The sequence below is a fragment of the Choloepus didactylus genome, chromosome 1, assembly GCF_015220235.1.
Source record: "Choloepus didactylus isolate mChoDid1 chromosome 1, mChoDid1.pri, whole genome shotgun sequence".
NCBI lineage: Eukaryota > Metazoa > Chordata > Mammalia > Pilosa > Megalonychidae > Choloepus > Choloepus didactylus.
The window spans coordinates 202,696,551-202,719,972 of NC_051307.1; the positions used below are offsets into that span (position 1 = coordinate 202,696,551).

At 56.1% G+C, this 23,422-nt stretch overlaps 3 protein-coding genes across 3 annotated transcripts; 1 reads left to right on the forward strand and 2 right to left on the reverse strand.

Annotated features, from left to right (window-relative positions):
• Nucleotides 1–633: 633 nt before the first annotated feature.
• Nucleotides 634–7,991, reverse strand: CDHR4 (cadherin related family member 4). The gene is made up of 18 exons (XM_037850898.1): nucleotides 7,841–7,991; nucleotides 7,252–7,436; nucleotides 6,966–7,128; nucleotides 6,797–6,888; nucleotides 6,214–6,324; nucleotides 5,467–5,570; nucleotides 5,133–5,269; nucleotides 4,689–4,872; nucleotides 4,437–4,590; nucleotides 4,094–4,187; nucleotides 3,551–3,754; nucleotides 3,328–3,467; nucleotides 2,936–3,086; nucleotides 2,629–2,849; nucleotides 2,249–2,391; nucleotides 1,539–1,626; nucleotides 1,287–1,317; nucleotides 634–799 (listed from the first exon to the last, which is right to left on the reverse strand). The coding sequence occupies exons 1-18, from the start codon at nucleotides 7,989–7,991 to the stop codon at nucleotides 744–746; spliced, it is 2,409 nt and encodes an 802-aa protein (XP_037706826.1). The 3' UTR covers nucleotides 634–743.
• Nucleotides 7,992–10,465: 2,474 nt separating this feature from the next.
• Nucleotides 10,466–12,257, forward strand: INKA1 (inka box actin regulator 1). The gene is made up of 2 exons (XM_037850911.1): nucleotides 10,466–10,656; nucleotides 11,407–12,257. Exons 1-2 carry the CDS (start codon nucleotides 10,606–10,608, stop codon nucleotides 12,208–12,210), a joined length of 855 nt encoding a protein of 284 aa, XP_037706839.1. The 5' UTR covers nucleotides 10,466–10,605; the 3' UTR covers nucleotides 12,211–12,257.
• A 167-nt stretch (nucleotides 12,258–12,424) lies between these two features.
• Nucleotides 12,425–20,970, reverse strand: UBA7 (ubiquitin like modifier activating enzyme 7). The gene is made up of 24 exons (XM_037850886.1): nucleotides 20,752–20,970; nucleotides 20,499–20,667; nucleotides 20,268–20,402; nucleotides 20,029–20,135; nucleotides 19,721–19,811; nucleotides 19,486–19,618; nucleotides 19,206–19,303; nucleotides 18,966–19,112; nucleotides 18,440–18,622; nucleotides 18,133–18,240; nucleotides 17,896–17,976; nucleotides 17,656–17,811; nucleotides 17,400–17,565; nucleotides 17,114–17,319; nucleotides 16,952–17,016; nucleotides 16,677–16,860; nucleotides 16,517–16,591; nucleotides 16,085–16,268; nucleotides 15,539–15,621; nucleotides 15,176–15,268; nucleotides 14,885–15,085; nucleotides 13,274–13,366; nucleotides 13,097–13,197; nucleotides 12,425–12,643 (listed from the first exon to the last, which is right to left on the reverse strand). The coding sequence occupies exons 1-24, from the start codon at nucleotides 20,805–20,807 to the stop codon at nucleotides 12,514–12,516; spliced, it is 3,045 nt and encodes a 1,014-aa protein (XP_037706814.1). The 5' UTR covers nucleotides 20,808–20,970; the 3' UTR covers nucleotides 12,425–12,513.
• Nucleotides 20,971–23,422: the final 2,452 nt, after the last annotated feature.

Genomic DNA, 23,422 nt, shown 5'->3' on the forward strand with positions numbered 1-23,422 from the left:
CTGGCGACACCTCAGTAAGGGTAGTCCCACCCAGGGAGTAGGTCCCCTTGGAGAGCTAGCAGTAGCCTGAGACCTGATTACAGGCTAGGCTTAGGGAATGGGCCAGCACTGCACCCAGGAGGACCTGCCCTCCTGCAGGTTGCTGTAGGTCATCACCTGGCTATGTGCAATAGTTCATCTCAGCAGAGGGCCAATCATGGACCAAGGAATGAGAAGAAACAGATCAGGAAGAAATGGGGACACTGCCTTAGAAGGGTGTTGCCCTCCTTGGCTAGCCATGCCACAGGCTTCTCAAGTCTGTGCCACCCCTCACCCTAGGGCAAAAGTCCCAGATCCTTCCCAAAAAGACCCACACACATTGGTGGGGCCCTCAAACAGCAACTATGTTTTCTCCCATGGGGAAAAGGAAGCTCCTGGACTCTCCCCACCTGCCAGAGCTAGATGGCCTCTGAGAGGACAGAAAGATTGGAGGCCTCCTAACCTCCACAGAGTATCATTTACTGGCAGTCACAGCATCATATGATGCCTTCTCAAAAGAAAGATAATTCTGCTACTTCCTAGAGGGTGCCCACAAGGTAGGGCATTCTCCAAGTGAGAACAAGGAAGCACAGATCTCAGAGCTTCTCCCACATATACTGGGACATTGGGGGTTGTGATTTTGTTTATTATTGAATCAACTTGAAAACACAGGCCTTGATCACGTGAAGAAGAAATTCCACATGTAGTGAGACACCTGCTTGGCCTCAGAGCCACCGCCGGGCTCCTGTGCGTGTGTTGAAAAGGTAATCTCTGCCTGTACCTGATTCCAGATGGCCAGGAGAGAGAAGAGGCATTGCCAGGCTCAACGGAACTGTTCCCCTACCCTGAAGGTAGGAGAAGGCATTCCAGGACTCTAGGTGTAACTCCCCTTCTGCTGGGATCCAACCTGTCCCCTCCCTCCCTTCTCAACTCAGCAAGTCCTCTGAGGCTTGGTTCAAATGTGCAGGAAGCCTTGATTCCCCAAAACTGGATGCTGGCTCCCATGAGACCAGTGCCAGATCACTCTGCCATAATTCACTGGTGACTCTAGAGTAATCTGGGAGTCTTCACCACCACCCCACCCCCGCCATGGACAGAGACCAGACCAGGGCTGAGTCATCCCCTGGCACCACAGGTGTTTGACAAACATTGTCTGAGGGGTGAGCAGGGCTGAAAGACCCATTTTAAGGAAAGACTAGATGGTGGATGCCTAGTGACAGGAGGAGATAGGGCCCCAGTGGAATATGGTTTGATAAGAGGGAACTCACGGGAGTCCTGTGCTCTGCCATCAAAATGCTGCTGAGAGGAAAATGAGAGGGTGCAGAGTTGGACTCTGCCAACAGAGGAGCAGATGGGGGACTGCTCCTGAAAGGGCCAGGAGCCCACCTGCCTCCTCCATGGAGCTGATGGGGCTGCCATGGGTGTTTGCACAGGGGCAACCATCCACCAGGAAGAGGGCAGGCAGGGGGTACTTTGGAGCAGCCTCAGTGCCAACAACTTGGGATGGTGGGTGGCCATACCAGGCTCATGACACTGCTGGGTCCCTGGGATGTCTCCGTCCTTGATGCCTCCATGAACCCCTCAACGGATGCCTCAGTTCCCTGGATGCTGGGGAAAGTAGGAGCAAGGGATACAGAATAAGGCTCTTGGCCCCAGCCTGAGTTAGAGGTAGACTCCCAGGGATGGAGCAAAGGCAGCTGACCTGTTCAGCAGCAGAGCCTGGGCTGGTTTGCTCGGTGCCTGTAGCAACTAGACCACACTAAAATGCCAGAAAGAGGGACCAAGCAGTGAGGACAACAGGCCTGCTAGCTCCACCCCTTTATCCTGAGGACAGCCAATGTCTGTATGTGATGCCTACATTGTTACCCCATCTCAACCTGGGCTCAGTCCTGTGCCCACAAGGTACCCAGAGCAGGTTTCAAACAGGGGCAAGAGTCAGGAATGGGAGTAAATGTCCAATGCATGACAGAATCAGAGTCTCGAATCCTGGGCCTCATACACACCCATCCTGTTCCCAGATTGGGCTCCACCAACAATAGAGGCGGCTTTCACCTACTGTCACTCAGACTCTAAGCTGAAGACCTCTGGGGGAGGAGAGCCCTCTTCAATACTATCATTTGCCCCATCAATTTCGGCATTGTCACCAAATCTTGGGTGAAACCACCTATCCACAGCTGAGGTCCATAGGCAGGCAGGAGGGAGGTGGGGAGCACTGGGATAGGAGACTTACCTCCCAAAGAGCCTGCTGAGGAGCCAGCCCAGAGCCAAGAGGAGAAGGGTGCCAGTCACCGTCAGCACCACCACAAACCAAGGCTCTGGCTGCCAGAAAGCCTCTGTGTCTGTCACAAGCAGGGGTGTCATCATTGAGGGCACCTGAAATGGAGGCCGCATCCTCACCACTGCCCTTCCAAAATGCCAACCATCCAGGCTTCAAACCCCTCCATGGGCTGAGTGACCCAACACCCCAGATTTGCTTTTCTGCCATGGTCTTTGCATTCATGGTTCCCTCTGGAATGCTTTCCCCCATCGTTCAGCCTGGAAAACTGGGTATCCTTGCCCCCCAAGGTCCTCTCTCCCCACCCCCCAATGGCTTGAGGAGCCCCCCCTCACTGTGGCTGTCTGAGTGCTGGTGGCAACTGTGCTGGCCCTCCGGGGAACTAGATGCACAATGACGGTGGCTGTAGTGCTGAAGTGGGGTGTAGAGGGACCTGCGTCGGCCACACGGATCAATATTTCATAGGTATGGGGTTCCTCTGGCCAAGGAGGCCCCAACACGGGGTCACTGTGCACCAGGATGGCGCCTTGCAGGCTGAATCGGCTCTGGCTATTCCCTGTAAGGAAAAATGCAGGAAAAAGGGACCACTGCTGGCCTTGGCCTGCCCCTCTGCCGCAGCCTGGTGGTCCTCGGAGCCCCGACCTCCCACAATGCTGTAGGAAAAGGCCAGGCGCTGTGGCTCCTGGGGGATCTGACATGACATCTTGGTCACCTCCACACTATGGCCTGAGTGTGTTTGGATGGTGAGTTCTTGGAACGGGGGCTCACATTCGGGTGCATGGTCATTCACATCCTGCAGGAAGGCAGCCAGATTAGGGATGGGGCAATCTATTCCCCAAACCCCCAAGCCAGCTCCTCAGCCTCCTCCCACCAAACACAGCCAGAGCTCAGGCATCAGGCTCCAAAGCTTTCCACAATAAGGCCCACCCCTCTACGTGAACCAACCAATTGAGGAAACTGAGGCACAGAATGGAAAAGAGTATCAGAGGACATTTGAACCCTTGTTTTGACTCTTTCCAAGTGGGGCTCATTACCTCAACCTCGATAGTAATGGTGCAGGACCCTGAGCGGTGGCAGGTGGGGTCCTGGTCTTGGCCATAGTCAGTCAACAGGACAGTGAGCCTGTATAACCTCTGTTGCTCATAGTCCAAAGGTGCCAGGAGGTGAACCTCCCCTAGAGGGGGTGGCCATGGACTCAGCCTATGGAGCCAACTCTATAGAGCCCACCCCTCCATCCCAGCGCAGGTATGGGGGTACCACTGAGACGGTCCACAGCAAAGATGGCGGGTCCACCAGAAGTGTAGTACTCAATGCTGTCATGTGGGTAATCCATGTCGGTGCCCACCACGGAGCCCAGCAGTGTGTGGGGCTCTGCATCCTCCTGAATCCGAAAGGTGCGTGGGGCACAAGCTGGGGAGAACTCGTTGACAGGTGTCACCATCACCAGTACTGGCACCTCAGCTGGGGGCCATTTGGCAGTCAAGGAGCTGGCCTGCAGTGTCCAGCCCTTCCCTGGGGGTCTGAGGAGGAAGAGAGGACCCTCCCCTGGGGGTCGAAGGAGTGAAGGGGTCTGGGGAGAGAGGGGGCAACAGGCCTTTCCTTGCTAGGGATCTAAGAGAGGAGATATGCCCCATCTTTATGGTCTGAAGTGGAGACAACCCTGCCCCACTGGTTTCTGAGAGAGAAGAGATGACCCTGTCATGGGGATCTGAGGGACACAGGGAACACAGCCCTGTCCTGAATGTCCAGGCAGGAGGCTTTATCTGAGATGACATGGGCTAGCCTGTTTGTGTCACTCACTGGTCATAGGGGGCTGACCTCCATCCAACACCATAATGGAGGCTGCATGCTGGAAACAGGCCCCAGGAGTGTCACAGTCCAGTGAGGCGTTCACCTGACCAGAGGTGCCAGAGAGTGAGGTGCAGCCAAGGCCTGGGAGACCCTAAGCGCACTGGTTTGCCTCAATCCAGGGCATCCGCAGATCAGACTACCCTGACCCTCTTTTCCAAACTGCAAAGCACGTTGACTCTATCATCCCCCCATCCCAGAGAGTCTCAGTTCCGGTTCCCACAGGCCTTTGGGTCACCCGCCCCTTCCTGCCCCTAAGACCCTCCACGTGGGTCTGGGAGCAGGGTCTGGGCACCTCCAGGGCCCTGTCGCGAAGGCAGAGGCTGGCTGGGCCGGGAGGGCTGTGGAACAGCAGCTGGTAGTCAAGAGTGTCACCGCCTGAGTCGGGGTCCGCACAAGTAAAGGTGTTCAGCACGGTGCCCACAGGTGCGGTCTCCGGGATTTGAGTCCTGGGAACCGAGGGTGAGCGGCAGGGCAGGAGCCGGGGCCAGGACGGGAGCCAGGGCTCTTGCCCCAGCATTCCAGGCAAAGGCTCCGGGGTACTCACACCAGCAGCGCCGGGAGGCAGCGCGGGGGCCAGCGGTTGACGGACCGCACGTTCACGGTGAAATCCAGCTCGGCGCTGACCCACGGCCGAAACTGCTCGAAGGCCTTCACCTGCAGCCTGGTGATGGCCGCACCTGTTGCCCGGGCCATCTCCAGGGGCGCGGTGGTCCGGACCACTCCGTCGGCTGGGCGGGGTGGCGGGGTGAGGGGAAGCGGAGTCCGGCTCCGCCCCCAGCTAGGCCCCGCCCCCACCTCGCCGCTCGCGGAAGGGCGGGGAGGAGAGGCGAGGGGGCGGAGCACTGAACCTGGCCTCTCCCGCCGCCTCCTCCAAGAACTTTCTCAACTCTGACCCTACCCTCAAATCCCACCTCGCCCCAATCCAGGTCACCTCTAGACTAGCCCTAGAGGCCTCCAGGTCGTTCTCCCTCTCCTGCATGCTCCTCACCGCGTCCAATAGAGAAGAGCGGGCAGGGCACCGGGGAGAGGATTTCATATCGCACATCGAAGCCCCGGGTCTGAACCTTAACCACATCGCTCCCAAGGACCAGGTTCTCTGGGATGGTGATGTTCTGGTTCTGCTTCCTGAACCAAAAATATGGCACTGGCTCCCACCCATTTGGTCCTACTCTACCCCTGGCCTGACTGGCAGGCCGCATCCCAGGGTGTTGGCAGACAGCTGGGAACACTCCAGCTGCCCCATACCCCAGCCCATATTCTACTATACCCCGGATTTCTTGGGGACAGGCCTCCCCAACTGTTTCCAGGGTGGGAAGCCTTACAGGAAGGAGACCTGACTGGAGACAGCAGGCAAAACCTTAACTGTCAGCATCCCCTGACAGCTTTGGCCTTGTCCAAACATCACCAAGATCCACAGCTGGAAGACCTGTGGTGCACACAGAACAGGAAGGGAACCACCATGTCTGTCCATCTGTGTGTCTACTCAGTTCTCCCCTCAGATAGGCAGCTCACTCATGGCCGCTACAAGGAGCCTAACACTCAGCCCTTCCCATGACCTGTCACTCTGCTGACAGGTATACCTTTGAACCCCATTTCTTTGGGCCATAAATTCTTCTAAAATTCTGCAAATAGTCCAAGAAAGTGATATCCGGGTCATTTGCAATTTAATATGAATTACAATCATAGAGAGTTGCTAATAGCCAGTCACAAGAGGTGGAAGTTTTAAGGAGGGAACTTCTCTAACCTCTTCCAGACAGCACTGGCCACTTTATCCAGAACTTCTGTTCCTCTGTGATTGCCCTAAACACTCTCCTTTCTGTTAGAGGGGGACTGTGAGCCCCCAGAGCCAGGAACCTTCTTCTTGCTGGGACTCCAGGGCCCAGCACAAAACTAGGCCAAGGTAGGAAGATAGCAACACAGGGCAGCAGGGGCAGGTTATGGGCTAGATCTGGGAGAGGCAGTGTAGTCAAGGTCAAGGAGGCCAAGAACAAACAAACCTCCAGGAGGTGGGGGCACTGCCCACTGCATGCCCAATCCATGAATACCCTCAGGTCCCATATCATGCTCACCTTTTGTGCCTGGCCTTTGAGGCCCTGGGCTGGTGCCTGCAGCCAACCCTGCCCATTGATAGAGAAAGGTCCAGGGAAGTGTGGAGGGTCCTGGGCACTGGTGATGTTCATCTGACAGGACAGAAGTACTGGAGGCCCCATCCAGCAGTCAGTGCCCCCAAGCACCCCTTCAACATTCTCCAACAACCCGGCAGGTACCTGCTCATACCCCACCTAGGCTTCTCTCCCTCCACCCCGACCCCAGCTCTAATTCACAATCCTTTCTGCTTTTAAAACAATTATTTTGTTTTCAACTACATTTCTTTTCTTGGGATTACAAAAGTAATAGAGAATTGTCATGGAGAACTCAGAATGCAGAGGAAAACCTGAAAGAACTCAGCCCCTGAGATGTCCCTCTGGAAACAACCATTGGGACTGGGGGTGGGCAGCCCTTGGTGGCTCTTTCCAAGGACAAACATCATGCAGATGCTCAGCTATGCACTCCAAGGTCCCTCTGCAGGTTGTGCCAGCCAGGCAGGGGCTGGGCTTGGTTTGCCCAAGACCCCCAACTCTACCCTCACCACCCCATGTATGCTGGTCTCACCTGGGCTCCCTGGAGTTCCAGACCTGGGAGCAGCAGAGTATATAGCCGTGCCCTGGGTGTGACTGTCTCCGGTACCTGAATGATTTCCCCAGCTGGCCAGAGGAGAGGTCAAGAAAGTTCTTTTCAGGCCATGCCTGCCTGTTCCCATGACTGCTGCCCCCAGCCTCACCTGGGCTGGCAAATCGGCCAGCACACTGGACATGACCAAGGTCCTGGTGTACATCCACAGAGAGCGGCCCCTCCATCACATGGTTGCCACACGTAAACCGCAGCTGCAGCTCATAGTGGTTCACCGCCAGAGCATCAAGCCGAGCTGAGCTGCTCAGGGTCACCTACAGCCAGTAGGCAGTGCCATGTGAGGCCTAAGCTTTTCATTCCCTTACACCACTCCCAGAATTGGGAATTTCCAATCTGCCCTATGCCCTTACAGCTTCCAGCTGTGTCCATGGCCCTACCTTGCCCAAATATTGCCCCTGAAACCTAGTCAGGCTGGGCGGGTTGAAGAAGGTAGTGGGTGGCTGCACATGGAGTAATTCCAGGGTCGGCATGTGGAAGGAACAGTTGAAAATGAAAGACTGAAGAATGGTGCCAGGGCCCTGGCTCTCGGAGACATTCGTGAACCAGGGGAGGCTGTGGCGATCTGTGAGGGGCAGGAGATTCAGAGTAGAGGCCCTCTACGACATGGAATCACACACATGAGCATAATAGCCCTGAGACTTTACTGCAGGGCAAGGCTACATCTTGGGGCCTGGCAGCCAGCAGTTTGATGATCCAGCCCTTGCTTTTCTCCCACATCAGTACTTAGGTCAGCCCATTACACAGATGAGCTGTGAGGACTTGGTTGAGTCACCAGCCAAGATGAAGAATGGGGGTCAGAAGTTTAGACCCTTGCTGTTCCCTGGCTCTCCCTTAGCCCCTGCCCTGCAGAATGGCTTATCTGAGAAGGGTTAGGACTCCGTTGAGGGGTGCAGAGTGAGAACTGGGGCTCCCCCACCCACCAACTCCTTACCAGAGACACCCAGAGCAAGAAGAAGTACCAGAGACCTGAGCAGCACCATGGTGGCCCAAGGATATAGACAATGGAGACGGCTCCAGAAGGCCAGGTGTGTTTGTCAGACTCACCCCGTTGCCAGGTCCGTTGCTCAGAGCTGGGCAGGCAAGACTCCTGGGCCTCCCACATTCCAGTCCCACCCATCCCTGGTGACTGAGCTCTGTATCCCAAGGAGACACCCAGAGGCCCTAGACAACCCCATTTTCCACTGTCCCCAACCTATTTATTACCATGACCCTGAGGGGATGTGAGAGGAGGAGGGTCAAGCTTCATATGAGAAAACTGAGGTTCAGGAAGTCCTGGGCAGGCAGTCTTTAGAGCAAGCACAGCACCCTGGAAAATTGGGCCCAGGACCTGTTACTTCACACACAGAGTCCAAACTCCAGCTGCACCCTCCCCACAATTAGAACATAATCTATCTAGGAAATCCAAGCCCAACAATCAACAAAATCTCACAAAAAGGGTCTACCTTCAACAGGCAGAAGGAATCCTCAGTAACAGAAATCAAAGTAGTGGTTATCGTTGCAGATATCAACTAGAGGGGGTGCAAGGTGGTCTTCCGGGAGGGCTGGGGATGTTCTATATCTTTACCTGGGTGACATATGCATAGGTGTTACAGATTTCAGCATTTATTGAGATGTCCTTGAGAGCTGTCCACAAATTTATTATATTTATGTTATCTGTCAGTTTTTAAAAAGTTGTCTATACTTTGCTTTCTCCAGTTCCTCACCTTTCACTCTCCTCTACCACTCCGGTCAGGCTTGTCTCTCCCTCCATGAAACTGTCCAGCAGACTGTTTTCACCCCTCCTTCCTTAGCAGCATTTGACTCTTGCTCCCAAGTCTCCCCAGTCTCAGGTTTCCTCCCCCCATCCCTCGCTACTCCTGCTTAGCATCTTTACTGGTTTAGCTTCATCTCGCTGACCTCCAAACAGTGGGGTGTTCCCAAGCTCAGTATTGACTGTTGTCTTCCTCTGTCTATTCTCACCTCTCCCATCTCATCCAGGACCACAACCTTAAATACCATCCACTCGCTTTGCCTCCCAGAGCCAAGGCTCCAGTGTCGGCTTCTCTCACAAACTCCAGCAGCACACCCAGCAACCGACTCCACATTCTCCTCTTGGATGTCTGACAAGCATCTCAAAAGTCACACTGTCCACAGTGATCATTTTCTTTCCCCCCAAACCCCCTCTTTTCCATCCTTTCCTGGATCAATTCATTGCCATTCTATCCTCTCAGTTGTTCAGGGCAGAAATCTAGGACCCGTGCATGATGCCTCACTTTCCCCACCCATATCCATACATCAGCAAGGCTTGAGTTTAGCTTCAAAACATACCTCAAACTCACCCCTTCTGTTGCACCTGCCCTACCCAGGCCTAGGCCAACCCCAACTAAGTTGCTTGGATGAGGCAGGAGCCTCCGCTCTGATTACAGACTGGGCCGCAGCCAGGATCCCCTAAAGAAGAGCCAGGCCAGGCCATTCCCTGCTCAAAAGCCCCCACTGCCCACATTGAAATAGAACAAAGCCCATATTCCTTTCTATGGCTGCTTGGAACCTGATTTTGCTGACTTCTTCATGCCCCGCTCCCCCAAGCACAGACAAATTAGTCCTTTAGTTTCTGCCCTGTCCAGCTTTGTTCCTGCTTGAGGACCTTTACATTGGCTGGTCCATCTGCCTAGAATGTCCTTTCTCTTAATCTCTCCATGATGGCTTACCCAGATCTCATCCCTAATATGCCTACTCTGTGAGTCTCTCCCTTTCACCCAAGCTAGCCCATCTCCATCATTCCCCGGTATTTTCCTGTCTGCTGACATGTCTAGTCTGTGTCCAGCTAGACTGAACACTTAAGCCTAGCCTCTGATCATGGAGCAGTTTCAGGGGATCCGCCCTGACCCTTGCGGCCGGAGAGCCCCTTCCTTCCCAGCACTGTTCCTCAGTCCACACATGGTGCCCACAGACGGGCTGCTGCGCCCCGGGATACAGGTGGACGTTTGTAGCGACTGGATTAGCCGCTAACCGCGTGCTCCCCACCAGAGGGCGGCCCTGCCTAGCTCCACCCAGAGGCCGGGAGAGGAAGGTGTGGGTTTGGCCTTGACTGAGGCCCGTCGCTGGGCAGGCTCGAGGTCGCGCGTGCACACAGCTCCCTCAGTCCTCAGAGAGGGCTAGCCGCCCTCCCACCACTTCCAGGAACTGTCGAGTCCGGCCTTAGGAGCGGGACCAACCAACGGGTCTGGCCCCGAGGGGTTCACAGCACAGCCAGATCAAACCTCCGGGGGCGTTTACCGCCCGGAGGGGTCCGCACGTGGGCGCCGCCGGGGACCCGCGCTCACAGGGGCCCCGTGAAAGGGACCGCTATTCTACACTGGGACAGATGGGCCGCCGCGGGGAAGCGGTCTGCCCTAGGTCACGCAACGAAACTCGAGTCATTTCTACCATCCCAGGGGTCTCGAGGCGAACCCCGCCCAGCTCCCAGCTACAGCCCCGCCCCGCGAAGGGGAGGGGTCGCCTGGGTCACCGTCCCCGCGGGGTCCGCGGGGCGGGACAGAACCCTGCCACGCCCCCTTTGGCCGCGGCGCCGGGGGCGGGGCGCGGCTGCCAGATGTTGGGGCGGTGGCGGCGGGCGCTACGGAGAGCGACGAGCCGTGGAGCAAGGCAGAGGGCGATCACGCCGCTGGCCCGGCCGGCCCGGCCCTCTCTGCGCGGCTCCCGCCGGGGTTCGTGAAGGAACGGGCAGGACTGGCGGGGACTCCTATACGGGCATGCACAGGGCTCGGTTTGACAGCTTCTTGGGCCAGCTCCGCTGTGAACTGGTGAGGCTTGGGCGCGGGTGTGGTTCGTGGGGACCGGTGTGGGGTGCCCGGCTACCGCTTTGCCCAAACGACAGACGGGTGAGGGCCGTTCCAAGTGCCCATCTGAGACGGGATGGGGGTGGGGCGGCGCAGAGGGCCCAGATGGTCAGCGTCGGGTTTCGGATGGTTGGGAGCTGAGCTGGGCATCAGGTAACAGACTCCCAGCTGGCCATACTGCAGGAGCAGCGCGGGGAGTGCTGGTGGTGGGAGGGAGAAACTTCTTTTGGGGCTGGTCAGGAGGCAGGGAGGGCCTGAAGAGATGCTGGAGCTGCTATGGAAGCTTCCAACCCCAGGCTGGCCTGGCCCTCCTTCCTCTACCCCTTGTTTGGCAAGCACTCTATCCTTTTCTGGAAGAAACTGTGGGCTTGGGGGAGCTAAATTCCCAAGAGGCACGGATACCCCTCAGTCCTGGGCAAGCCCTACTTCCCAGTGCAGGCCTGCACCCCTGCCTGCCTGCCCTGGTGGCGGGTGCCGACTTGCCCAGCCCTGCATGCTGCAGCCTGCCAGACCGGCACCAGGTTGGCTAATGGGAGCCACACGGACTTCGGTGCACCAGCACCCCAACACCAACCCAGTACCCACCAGTGGCCCTGCTACCCTATCCAGCCCTTCCTGGCCCTTTGTTCTTGGTGCTGGCCTGGCCTGGCCAGCAGTCAGGGGTATGTAGTGCTATGGTGCCACTCTTGACTTCTGCCTTCTCTTCTTGCACAGCTGTGTGGCCGGGACACGGCCTCACCCCCAATGTCTGGGCCCCTGCGGCCACCCCCCAAGCCCAGCCCAAGTGTGTGGTCCAGTTACCAGCTTAGGGCCTCAGATGCCTCAGAAGGGGACTCGGCCTGCTGTGTGGAGGAGGAGGAGGAGGAGGAAGTTGTGGTGATGAGAGACAGGGGTGCAGCCTTGGGGGACCCAAGGGAACATGCTCTGGACTGGGACTCTGGCTTTTCGGAAGTGTCAGGGAGCACGTGGCTTGAGGAAGAACTGCCCATACTCCGGCGCCAACCACCCCCAGCACAGCCACCCCCTAGCCAGAGCCTCTTGGCCAGTGGCCTTCCCCTGCCCAGCAGGGCCTCTGTGGCCAGTGCACCATCTGCCCATCGACCACGGCCCAAGTCCACCCCGGACGCCTGCCTGGAGCACTGGCGAGAGCTGGAGGCAGAGGACTGGACAGCAGCTCTGCTGAGCAGGGGTCGCAGTCGCCAGCCACTGGTGCTGGGGGACAATTGCTTTGCTGATCTAGTGCACAACTGGATGGAACTGCCTGAAGCAGGGGGCGAGGGGGGCGAGGGGGGCGGGCCCCGTGCCCGCTCCCGGCCTCCCCAGTTCCTCCTTGGCCTCTCCGAGCAGCTGCGGCGCCGGCTGGCAGGGGCACGGCGGGCAGCCATGGCAGGAAAGCGGCTGTCATGCCCACCTCGCCCCGAACCTGAGCTGCCTGCAGATGTCTCACGCTTTGCCGCCCTCATGAGCTGCCACAGCCGCCAGCCCATCATCTGCAATGATGTTGTCGGCTACCTCTGACCCTGCCCCACAGCCTGGGAACAATAAAAGCCTTTCTTTGGACTGTCTTGGCTCCATACCTCCTTATGGAGGCAGCCTCAGCCCTGCAAGGCACAACCCAGGCAAGAGAATCTACAGAGCCTTTTCTCTTCCTTTGAGGGTCCTTGCCTTGTCCGTGTCATGCCCCATGTACATTGCTGCCTCGTGTTCTGTCATCCAACCTCTCCACTATGCCTTCTTTCAACAAACATTTATTGAGTGCCTGCTTGGGCTCAGGATGTAGGTGTGGGCTTAGTAGAGCCGAGTGGCAAGGTTGCTGCCTCATTACAGCTCATAGTGCACAGGCGGGAAGGTAGTGTCCTCCTCCTCACCCTCACAGCTCAGCTCCAGTACCAGTACCCGCTGCTCAGGGTTAGGAACCCATCCAGTCACCTTTTGCACCAGCTCTGTCACCCTGGCAGCAGGGGTGGAAGAGTATGTAGGTGAGCAGTGGCAGGCAGAAAGCGACCTGGCATGGACTAGAGAGTTCTGGCGGCCATCAGGAGCCCAAGCCAGGAGCAGAAGTAGCTCAAGGCAGGAAACATCTGAAACTATTTTAGGAGTGGCTGGTGGAGCAGGGAGGAGGCAGGAAGCCAAAGGTCCCTGGGGAGTGGGCAATGAAAGGGGGCTGTGCAGGGTGTGGGGGAGCCAGTGGGGTCGACCAAATAGGCAGCTCCTGGAGGCCCCTCCTCAGGCTCTCAGCCCTGGCTCCACCCCCACCCCATTTGCTGACTCCATTTGGCAAAAGAAAGCTTCAGGAAGGTGTGAGGGGCCCAGTGTGGAAATAAAAAGAGGAGAGACTTAGTGTTCCCACCCCTAACCTCCAGGGGATGGGATGGGGCCAGACAAAAGCTAGATGTGGGCTCACCTGAGTGGTAGGTGCTGGGCCTGCTTGTCAGGGGACCATCCTGTAGAGTAGAGTAGGGCGGGGCCATACAGCAGCATCCTCACCTGCAATCCATGTTCCTCCTAGGGAGAGAGATAGGTCAGGCACCAGTTGGGCTGGCCCAGGCCAATCTTGGGGGTGGGCAGGGACTGAGCACACCTGTACATAGGCCAGCAGAGACTCCAGGGTCCTCTCAGGCTGCCCAGCAGGCACCTTCAGGCGATCCCAGCAGGTCCATGCCAGTTGATGGAACTGGGAGTGGGGGTGGGGAGGAGTGAGAGGCCTGTCACATGCACCTCCACCCCCACCCCAGTTACCTTTCCTAGGGGATGAGCTGGACTGGTTGGAAGACAGGAAGCAAAGCCAGGGGGTGGGAGTAGAAGGTGGGCTCTGAGCCCAGAGTCTCAGTCTCGGCCCCCTCTCCGCCCATGCTGGGGCCAGCACCGGAAACAGGGCTATGGGGCCTCCGGGTAGGGAAACAGGCAATCCATCACACAGGCCAGTCTTGTGTGTACGTATGTGTGTGTGTGTAGGGGGGGGGATTGCTTGCTTCCTGAGGAAGTGGGGGCAGGGCTGCTGCAGTCTCCGATAAGACTGCTTGTGCCTCAAATGCAAGACTGGGAACGGGGTGTGGGTACACATCCTGTCCCCATGATCCTGCCCTCCCTGGGACCTTAGACTTCTCATGGGCACACAGGGGCAAGGGGCACAGTGACCGCCAGGGCCCCACTGGCCCAGAGACCCCAGCAGGGACAGTTCATAGGGCCTCCTCTTCTTCCATATTTTTTCCTTCCATATTTCAAGGACCTTGGGGTTCTGGTGTCTAGGGCTAAGGGAAAAAGAATGGCAGGCAGGCAAGGGCCAGGACAGGAGGGCCCTGCCAGCCACCCAGAAACCACACTGGGGTCAAGCTAAAAAAAGGCCAGAGGTGAGATGGGGGGCTCCCCCTCCCCCTCCCCCATGGACGAAAGCGGCTTGTGTGCTGGCTAGAGGCCAGCCCCTCACAAAAGGTCTCTGTGTGCTGTGCCTCAAGGGACCCCAGGGATGCTCAGCAAAAGCCCAGCCCATCCATGACCTCTGCCCTTTACCCTAGTGAAGGCATTCCCTCCACCCCCTCTCCTGTGCCCAAGGAAGTTGGCTATTGCTAATTTCTGCAGAGCTTGGGCACATGTGCTAGCCTTCACAGTCCTGCACTCAGAAGAACACACAGGAACGCAAGCCTAGGAACACCCCTATGTGTACCCACATGAACACTCACATTGGGACTAGCCCATGCTCCCATCTGGCTCACAGATGTGCAAGCATGCCCCCTCCATGCCCACAAACACAGGGTCAAGGATGCCCAGACACTGGTGCACTCACATCTGTGACATGAACACACACAGACCCCCATATCCCTGGGGGTAAGTCCAGTGCCCTAGAACTCAGCTTGGAGGGATGGGCTAGGCCCCCAAGCCATGTGTGGGGAGCTCTGTCTGGCACTGGGGACCCCTCCCACCTCCCACTACCTCCCCCTCAGGGTATTGATGTCTGGTTCCACTAATGAGTTTAAGCTGCTGCTCCCCCAGACCAGTAGGGGGTGGGGGGTGTCTGACAGCTGCTTCCTGTGTCTGACAGGTCCCAGCCTGGCTGTGCAACAGGAAAGGGGCTGGAGGGAGTCCTGAGGTGATAGCCCACAGCTAGAGCAAGGCCTGTTTGACTAGTAGGTGCAGGGAAAACCCAGACCTGGTGTTTGTGTGTGTATAGGGGGCAGAGAGGGGCAAAGCTTACCGTCTGGGTGGCTGGGGCACAAGGTACCCAGCGACTGAGATAGTTTTCAGCCAGGTGCAGATAACTGTGGCGAAAGGCACTGAGAGGCCGCCCAGGCTGCGGCTCACCCACCACCTTATATAGCTCCAGGCCCACCAGGCCCGCTACAGCTGCTGTTGCCGTGGCAATGGCTGGGATAATCCGGCCCACAATCTTCTTGCTCTGCCAGGGATAGGAGATTCAATCTGGGCCCAAGGTATGGAGTTAAGGTTTGACCCCCGCCTCCAGGCCTAAGCCCCAAGGGGCAGTTACCTGGGCACGGGTGGCTGGTGGAATCCCATAGTTCTGAGCTCGCAGGGTAGCTGCCGCCACCACAAAGTCCACGTGGAAGTTGCTGTCATTGTCCTGTGAGGCCCATCACAGTAGTGCTAACATGGCAGTAGCTGTCCCTTACCAGGGCTGACCCTGAGCCTCTGCACAGCTCTTCACACAGTTCTGTGGGGTGGGTGCTCCCCTCCCCATTTATCAGATAAGGAGGCTGAGGTTCAGGGAAGGTGAGGCACTTCCAGGTGCCCTGCTGGGAGGACAACTTAGCCCCCAGGGCTCCAAAACTACCCACTTAGCAACGGCTACAGCCTCCCCAGCCTGGCCTCCCTCCCCCAGTCGGGCTCCCACCTTCTCAAACAGCAGGGGCTCCAGGGGAGGACCCACGCTCCAGACTTCCAGGGCTTCATGCAGTTCCTTTGACTGCTCAGGGCCTGCCAGGGGAAGGTAGTGTTGGGGCAGTTCTTAGCCTCTCTCCTGCACTCTTCCCTGGAGACTGGTGCCTATTATTCCTGGCAGTCTGCCAAGCCTCACTCATTGCTTCCAGGGAACCCCTTGATTGATACTGCAATCTCCTCCCCAGCAACCCCAGCAGGTGTGTGCCTCCTGACTGTCCCCACCTGGGAGCCATAGCCAGGGGCTCCCCAGGAGCCAGTGGGCTTTTTTTTTTTTTTTTCTGAGAATCTACCAAGAGAGCTAAAGGATAGGGAGGGCAGCAGGGAGAGGGCCTACAGAGGAGCCAGAGATGGGCACAAGCCTAGAGAGGAGCAAGGCCACAAAGCCTAAGAGGTAGTGAATTGACTTCCAGGCCTCCAGGCCTCATCTTCCTTTTGCAGCATAGGCTGAGAACAGGGTCAGACTTGTAGCTGCATGGTAAGCTGGGGCCAGAGCCCTCACCGAACTCAGCAGAAGCTCGAGTCAGCTCCAGGTCACTGGTGAAGATGGGGGCCAGAGGCTGGGGTCCAGGCAGTAAAAGCAACTTCAGCAGCTCCCTGAGTGCAGTCCCGTCCTGTGAGCCAGGCAGCCTGTGCATCTGGGCATATAAGTTGGCAGCCGCCAGCACGTAGAGGAGGTGCATGTCCTGCAGCCAGACCCAGAGCAGGGGAAGATACATGGGTGCAAGGGAGCGTGTATGGATGAGTGAAAGGCATTACTGCCCATTTATAGATCTGTTTGAGTGCCTGCCTCTGCCTCACATGTGGTTATCCACATGTGCATACATGTTTCTTTCTCTCAGCACGCGTGCATCTCTGCAGAATGCAGAGGTGCCCACCTCTGCCCTGAGAGGCCACAGCACCAACTCATGGCTCCCCAGGGGACCCTACTCACTTGTGTGGCATCAAACTTCAGGGGCTGGGGACACTGTTTGGGACTCGACCAGAAAGGAGTTCCATCCTCCAGCACCTAGGGAAACAGAGGCTGCTGGGCTCAGACTGACCCCCTTCCCAGGCCTCCCTGAGCCCTCAACCCCCAACTCCTAGCTACACACCTTCTCAGGTGGGAAGCACCTCAGCAGCTCCATGATGCTATCATGAAAGCACAGATGCCAGTGGCCAAGGGCCCACAAAACACAGTCTTGCCAGGACTGTGGACGCATCCTCAGGACACCCAGCACTGGTTGCAGAAGGGTCAGCATGTGTGGTCCATCCATGTCTGTCAGGGAAGTGGGTGCCCTGCCAAAAGAGGGGGAGGTTCGAGGCTGAACCCTTTAGACTCTGGACCCAGGGGTCCTGGACTCCCATTCACCCTTGCTGATGGCCTTACTGTTGGTAGCGGTTGATGGCCTCCACAGATAGTCGGAAGAGTCCCTCAAACTCATCCCGGGCCCACTGTGGAGAAGGATGGACAATGAAGTATCCAGTGAGGAACAGGTCTGAAGATGAAGGCTGACCTGGGTGGGGTGGGGGTCTTCAGGTTGCTTCCCACCTGCAAGGTGTGCTCAACTGTGCTGGGGAAGTGCCGCACGGTGCAGACAGGGTAGGGGGCATCCTCAGTAGCTGCAGCCTCGGCGGGGGCTCTGTACGGCTTGGTCACATGTGGCACAAACACTGCAGCACTGCCCCAGGTGCCCTGTGTGCCCGCCTCCAGCAGTGGCTTCAGATAGTGGGTGCAGCGAGCAGCTACATAATGCCCTGGCAAAGAGGTCAGAGGGTCAGAGGTGGGGCTGGCACAGCCTTGGGCAAGGGTCTGAGGTCCAAGGTTGCATACTCACGGGCCTGGAAACTGTCCAGGGCAGCAGCCACACCATCCACACGGGAGAAGAAGCTGTCCCCATAGATGTGCTCAGTGGTGGGACCTAGTGGGTGGGTGAGTGGGTCCACCTGCAAGTCTGGGTTCATGCAACGGGCAGCCTCTGCAGCCACCTCTGCCTTGGGCCTCTGGGAAGAAGGTAGAAGGGTATTGGGGCAGGGCATTATGGGGAGGACAGTCTGGGATACAGGAGTGTGTAGGGAGGGACTGCCACTCACACCAATGTCCTGGGGCCTGAAGAGGAACTGACGACTGAGGTTGGAGCGCTCTATGTGGTCCATGTCAGCGACAATCACGCCCCCACCACTTCCGGCACCCAGGCCTACTAGGGCAAAGCCTTTGAGCAGCTCACAGCCGATTGCACCAGCTCCCACCTGCCAGCAGGAATGGCCTTAGCCCTGAGGCCTGGCCCAGCTTGGTCCTCCCACAGACATTCCCAACCTCACCCCATAGCTCACCAAGAAGTAGCGCTGGTGGCCCAGCTTCTCCTGAAAACCAGCCCCAAATATTGCGATTTGTCCATCATAGCGGCAGCCTCTCTGGGGAGCACAGACAAGGGACAGTGATAGTTGCTGGCCTGTGCCATGTCTCGCTCTTAAATTGAGTTTTCCAGGTCAGAGCCTTAGGCCCTTTCCTCCTTTCTCTCCCCAGTCCTGGTTTTGGATAGGGCTTGCACCCCCACCCCAAGCTCTCACCGGGGCACAGTCCTCAGGATTGGGAAGGGACTCTTCATCTTCTGGAAGACACTCGAGAGCGTCAAAGTACAGCCACTGGTCCAGAGGCATGAACTTCCCAGAGACTGCCTGGAAGTTGACACTTCAGCCTGGGGACCCCTGACACCTCCCAACCGCCTCAGACCTTGGGCTGGAGGCTACACCCAGGTGGGTGAAGCCTCCAAGACCACTGTCTGGTACTGGGTGCCCTCTGATGGCAATGCACAATCTGGTACCCGCTGACCATGGCACACTTCCCAGCCCCAACCTGCCCATTTCCTGCACCCACCTTCAGCACCTCCTGGGCAACTACTGCACCAAGTATGGCTGCCATGGGGCTCAGGCCACCAGCACTACTCAGGGCAACTGTGTGCACTAGGGCTTCATCCAGCTGCTCTTCCAGTATTTCTCCCTGAGTTCCTCGTAGTGGTTCCAGGTTCCGGGCCAGGCTCACCACAGCCTCTGCATCACCCTGCAAAATGGGACACTGTGGCAGAGCAGCCCTTGGCTGAGCTCCACCCCGCATACAAATTCTTTAAGCAGCTATCTACCGGGCTCTATAGAAAAGGAAACAGAAGCCTGAATGGGAGGACTTTGCCCCATTGCTGCACACAATGAGCGTCTGCTGCGCTGGGTGCCTGGTGCTTTCATTGACCCAGCCCTTGGCCTCAAGAGATCTTCTCCTTTTTACAAGTGGGGAAACTGACTCTGGGATTCAAACTAGGATCTGTGAGGATCATTGTCGCCTCCTGATGGGTGAGACTCTAATAAGACAGAGGCTGGAGGGGAATGGGATTGACAACAGGGCCACTCACAGGATGCCAGGGCTGGGGTGGACGACCATTGTGGGCCTGGAACTGGTGCAGTGCACGGAAGGCCTGGTGCAGGCAGAGGGCACGGTGGACTTCCTGGGGACTCTGGGCCACCACACGGGGCTGGAGCAGGGCTACAGCCAGGGGCTCCTGCAAGTAGCATTTGGCTCAGGGTCAGGCCCAGAACTCTGTGACCCCCTCAAGATGCCCAGTCTCCCCCACTTCATATACACTTGCACTCACATGGCTCACAGTCTTGGGTCTCTTGACCTCAATGACAGCCCCACCACGCTGGTAACGGGAGAAAGTCATCGTGTCCCCGATCTCCAAGGTCCTGTCCTCTGGGGAATATCCAGCCTAGTCAATATGACCCTTGACCCTGAGTAGTTCCTCACACCCCATCTGGTTTTGCACCCATGTCCTTGCTCCACTCTGAGAAAGGTGGAGGGGGGAACCTATCTCCAAGACCAGGCTGTGTGCACCCCCAATGGGGGTCTGGGTGCTGAGACAAGGATTGACTTACGCCGCACGCGGATAGGCCGGGGAGCACAGCCGTTGAGCTCAACCATGCCCTCGATGCCTAAGAAAGTCACCAAGTCCCCATCGCAGAAGTTGCTGATGTCGGCCTCTCTCAGGGTGAGAACACCGGGGGAGCCCTGAGTAGGGAGTGGCTTGGCTCAGGAGCGCATCTACCTACCTTCCATGGACATGGCAACCCCTCCCTGGGCAGCAGGGAGTGCCCACAGCTCAACACCCACCTGGGAGATGTCCTGGATGGTGGCTGTCAGGGGTTCTGCCTCTGTGGGGTCCTGCACGGTGAAGTCCTCACCAAAGTCACAGAACAACTGCCTGGGGTGGGTGGCAGGGGGCACTGAGGCAGCTCAGGGACTGTCGTTAAGGTTGAAGGGATGCAAGGACAGGCCCAAGGGGCCAGAATTGGGAACAGGATGCTGGGAGAGGCCTTGGGGCTGGGTGGGGGTGTGCTGGGGCAAGCCTGGAGCTGGGAGCAGTGCTGGGACCCATTGCTGGCTGCGACATGGCAGACTGGGCAGGCAGTCTTACTCACCCCACAAGGCCCCGAGTGTCAGCCACCAAGAAACAGACCCTGTGCTGGTGGCAGAAGGTGCCTATCCTCAGTTGTTCCTCCAGTTCTGAGGCAGTCAGCACCACTACCTGGGTAGACTCCATAATCAGCAGGGCCAGAGCCAGTGCATAGCCCTCCCTGGGTTGGCTCTTAAGGGCAGAATCCGCTAAGGGCTGGAGGAGGGGACTGGGCTAGCCTGGAGAGTGGGGCTGGGAGGGCACCTGGAAGTCCAGCAGCAGATCCTCAGTGATGGCTCCCGTGTGGACGCAGACCTGGACGGCTCTATTGAGCTGAGCCACGAGCTCTCGAGAGGCCTCAGCCCTGCTCCTCCCCAAGTCCCGCTCTGAGAGAAAGAACTAAAGAGAGACCCAGTCTGGCCTGAGCAAAGAGAACCCTCTGGGATCTTTCTACCACCCCGGGTTGGGAGCCCACAGCCCCCCCATGACCCTCACCTGGGCAGCCAGGTCGGACCAGCAGGTGGGGTGGGGATCATGCAGAGTGAGGCTGCCCACACCCATCAGCACCAGGTTCTTGGCCACCTCAGCCCCCAGACCCTGGAGGCCTGAAAGCAGCACCTTGGCTCCCTGGATCCTCTGCATGGCCGCCGCACCCAGCACATATCTGTGGATGGGAAGTGGGACAGCAGGTGGTTGGAAATGAGAGGTCAGAAGGCCACCCCACTCACCACTCTTCCTCGGCCCTTACAGCTGCCGTGAATACAGTTCCTCATCCAGCAAGTTGGAGGTCTCCAAAACATCCATCCTCAGGCCTGGCCTAGAGAGTGGGCTACAGTGACCACAGGCAGGGTCTCTACTGAGGGGCAGTGCCAGCAAGGGACAGTGCCCAGCTGTGATTAGTGCAACCAGGCACCAAGGCCAAGAGAAAGAAAGACACTGTTGATCTGAGCTCTCTTCCTGATTCTGTCATTTCAGGAAAGCAAAAGTGAAAGTAAAACTAGAGTCAGGAGCTGACTTTTGATCCTGCATCCTCCCACCCTGGGCAGACCAGCCAGGCTCAGATAACAACAGAGGCAAATTGGCTTCTAGGAAAGCATGTATCTGTGGCTCCTCAGGTGTCCCAAACCTTGGGTGCCTATCTTCCTCAGCTGTCTCCACCTGCATGGACTTTCTGTTCACCACACGCAGACTGAGAGGCCCTGGAAGGCAGAGCCAACCCCATCCCAGAGGCAGTGAGAACTCATGGGGTTACACTGTTCCACTCCCAACTCCCAAACCACAGCATGGGGCAGAGGCTGACATCTTAGGTGAGCCTGCTCAGCCCTGAGCCATATCCTCTGAGAATCACGAGTGTTCCCATCCCACAGCTGTCAGATCAGAGCAGATGCTACCTCTAGGTGGGCCAGTCGGGGTCTTTTGTCTGGGATGAGCCACAGGACTCCAAGATGTTGTCAGTCTCTGAGTACCAGACCTGAGGATGGGAGGCATGGACAGCCACATTTATGTGCCCTTATTTTTCTTTTGAAATAATTATAGACTCAGAGGATGTTGCAAAAATAGTACAGAGAGGGCCTATGTATACACATGTGGCCTATTGCCTTCTTAGGTCCTGGGCCCAGTTCTCTGGAGGGTGAGTCACAGCTCCCCACAGCACTCCAGAGTAACTCCTTCTGAGTAATGACCATATGCCAGAGGCTATCATAAGTTGTTTTTGTTATCTGAACACTTTTTTACTGAGATAAAATTCACATAACATTCACCATTTTAACCATTTAAAAATGTACAATTCGGTGGATTTTAGTATGTGTACAATATTGTGCAACCATCATCATCTCATTCCAGAACATTCTCATCACTCCCCAAAGAAACTCCATACCCATTAAGCAGTCACTCCTCATTCCTCCATTCTCCCAGACACTAGCAACCATAAATGTGCTTTTTGGATCTATGGATTTGCCTAGTCTGGATATTTCATATAAATGAAATTATAAAATATGAGGCCATCAGTTCTGGTTTCTTTTACTTAGCATAATGTTTTCTAGTTTCATCTATGTTGTAGTGTGTATCAATAATTTATTCCTTTTTTACTTTATAACAGCTTTATTGAGAAACAATTCACATACACAATTCACCAACTTAAATTGTACAATCCAATGATTTTTAGTATATACACAGATATGTGCAACTATCACCACAGTCAATTTTAGAACATTTCATCACCTAAAAAAGAAACTCCAGAAAATAGAAACTGTTGACCAAAATGCTCCAGGGTTCTGTCCCCCCACAGAATCTTTGAACAACTAGCAAAAACTGGGAGAGCTCTCTTCCTCAAAACTGCAGAAAATAGTGAAAGGGTTGCAGTAACTGGGCAAATGTTGAATCAAGAAAACACAACTTTAAATGGCAGGATAAACTCATGGCACCTTTACTGGCCCCTTCCTGCCGCCCTGGCTTGGTGTGGAGCCAGCCTGAGCTCCCATTATAAGTCCCTGGCTCAGTTCTGGAGGGAGCAGGGTAACCTCTGTACACATACTGGGGTGCCTGTATGTCAGTGCTAATCTTTTGGGTAGAAGTTTGAAAGACTGAACCAGGACACTCATCTCTGGCTTGCCCACTCAGAACTTGGCAGCAGGCAGAAGCAGCTTTCAGACAGTTAGGCAGTTTAAGAAACAATTAAATCAAAGTGGCCGGGGGCAAGGATTACAGGCTTTAAGACATTCAGTAGAGCACCCTGTAAGGGGAGAGAAATCTATTTCATCAGGAATAGAGGAGACATTCAAATACTTGTACACAAGGGAATTCCTAAGGCCACAAGGGCAAGACACAGACGAGTCTGAAAGGACCTTGCACTTTCACCTCGGGCTGATCTTCTTGATGGGAGGGCTAAGCTCTGGAGCACCAGCCAGATGCAGAGGCGATTTGCAAAGACTGTGAAAGGTGTTTTTTGCAATGGTGTGTTTGTTTTTGTTCACTCCTGGAACTGAAGGAAATCTCTGTCATATCATGAGCTGGACACAAACTTAAGAAAGACAGTTCAGAAACTAAATCCCATTAAAATATTAAAATATTAAACTGTACATTGTAACAAAGAAATAAGAAATCATGGCCCATCCAAAGGAACCAGATAAAAATTCAGAAACCATCAACAAAGAATATCAGACTTTGGACATAGCAAAGACTTAAAAAATTGATCTTCAATATGCTCAAAGACTAAAGGAAAAGATGAAGAAAGAACTAAAGGAAATCAGGAAAACAATGAGTGACTGTTCTGGTTTGCTAATGATGCTGGAATGCAAAATACCAGAAATGGACTGGCTTTTATAAATGGGTTTTTTTGGTTACAGAGTTACAGTCTTCAGGCCACAAGTGTCCAAACCAAGGCATAAACATGAGTATACCTTCACTGGAGAAAGGCCATT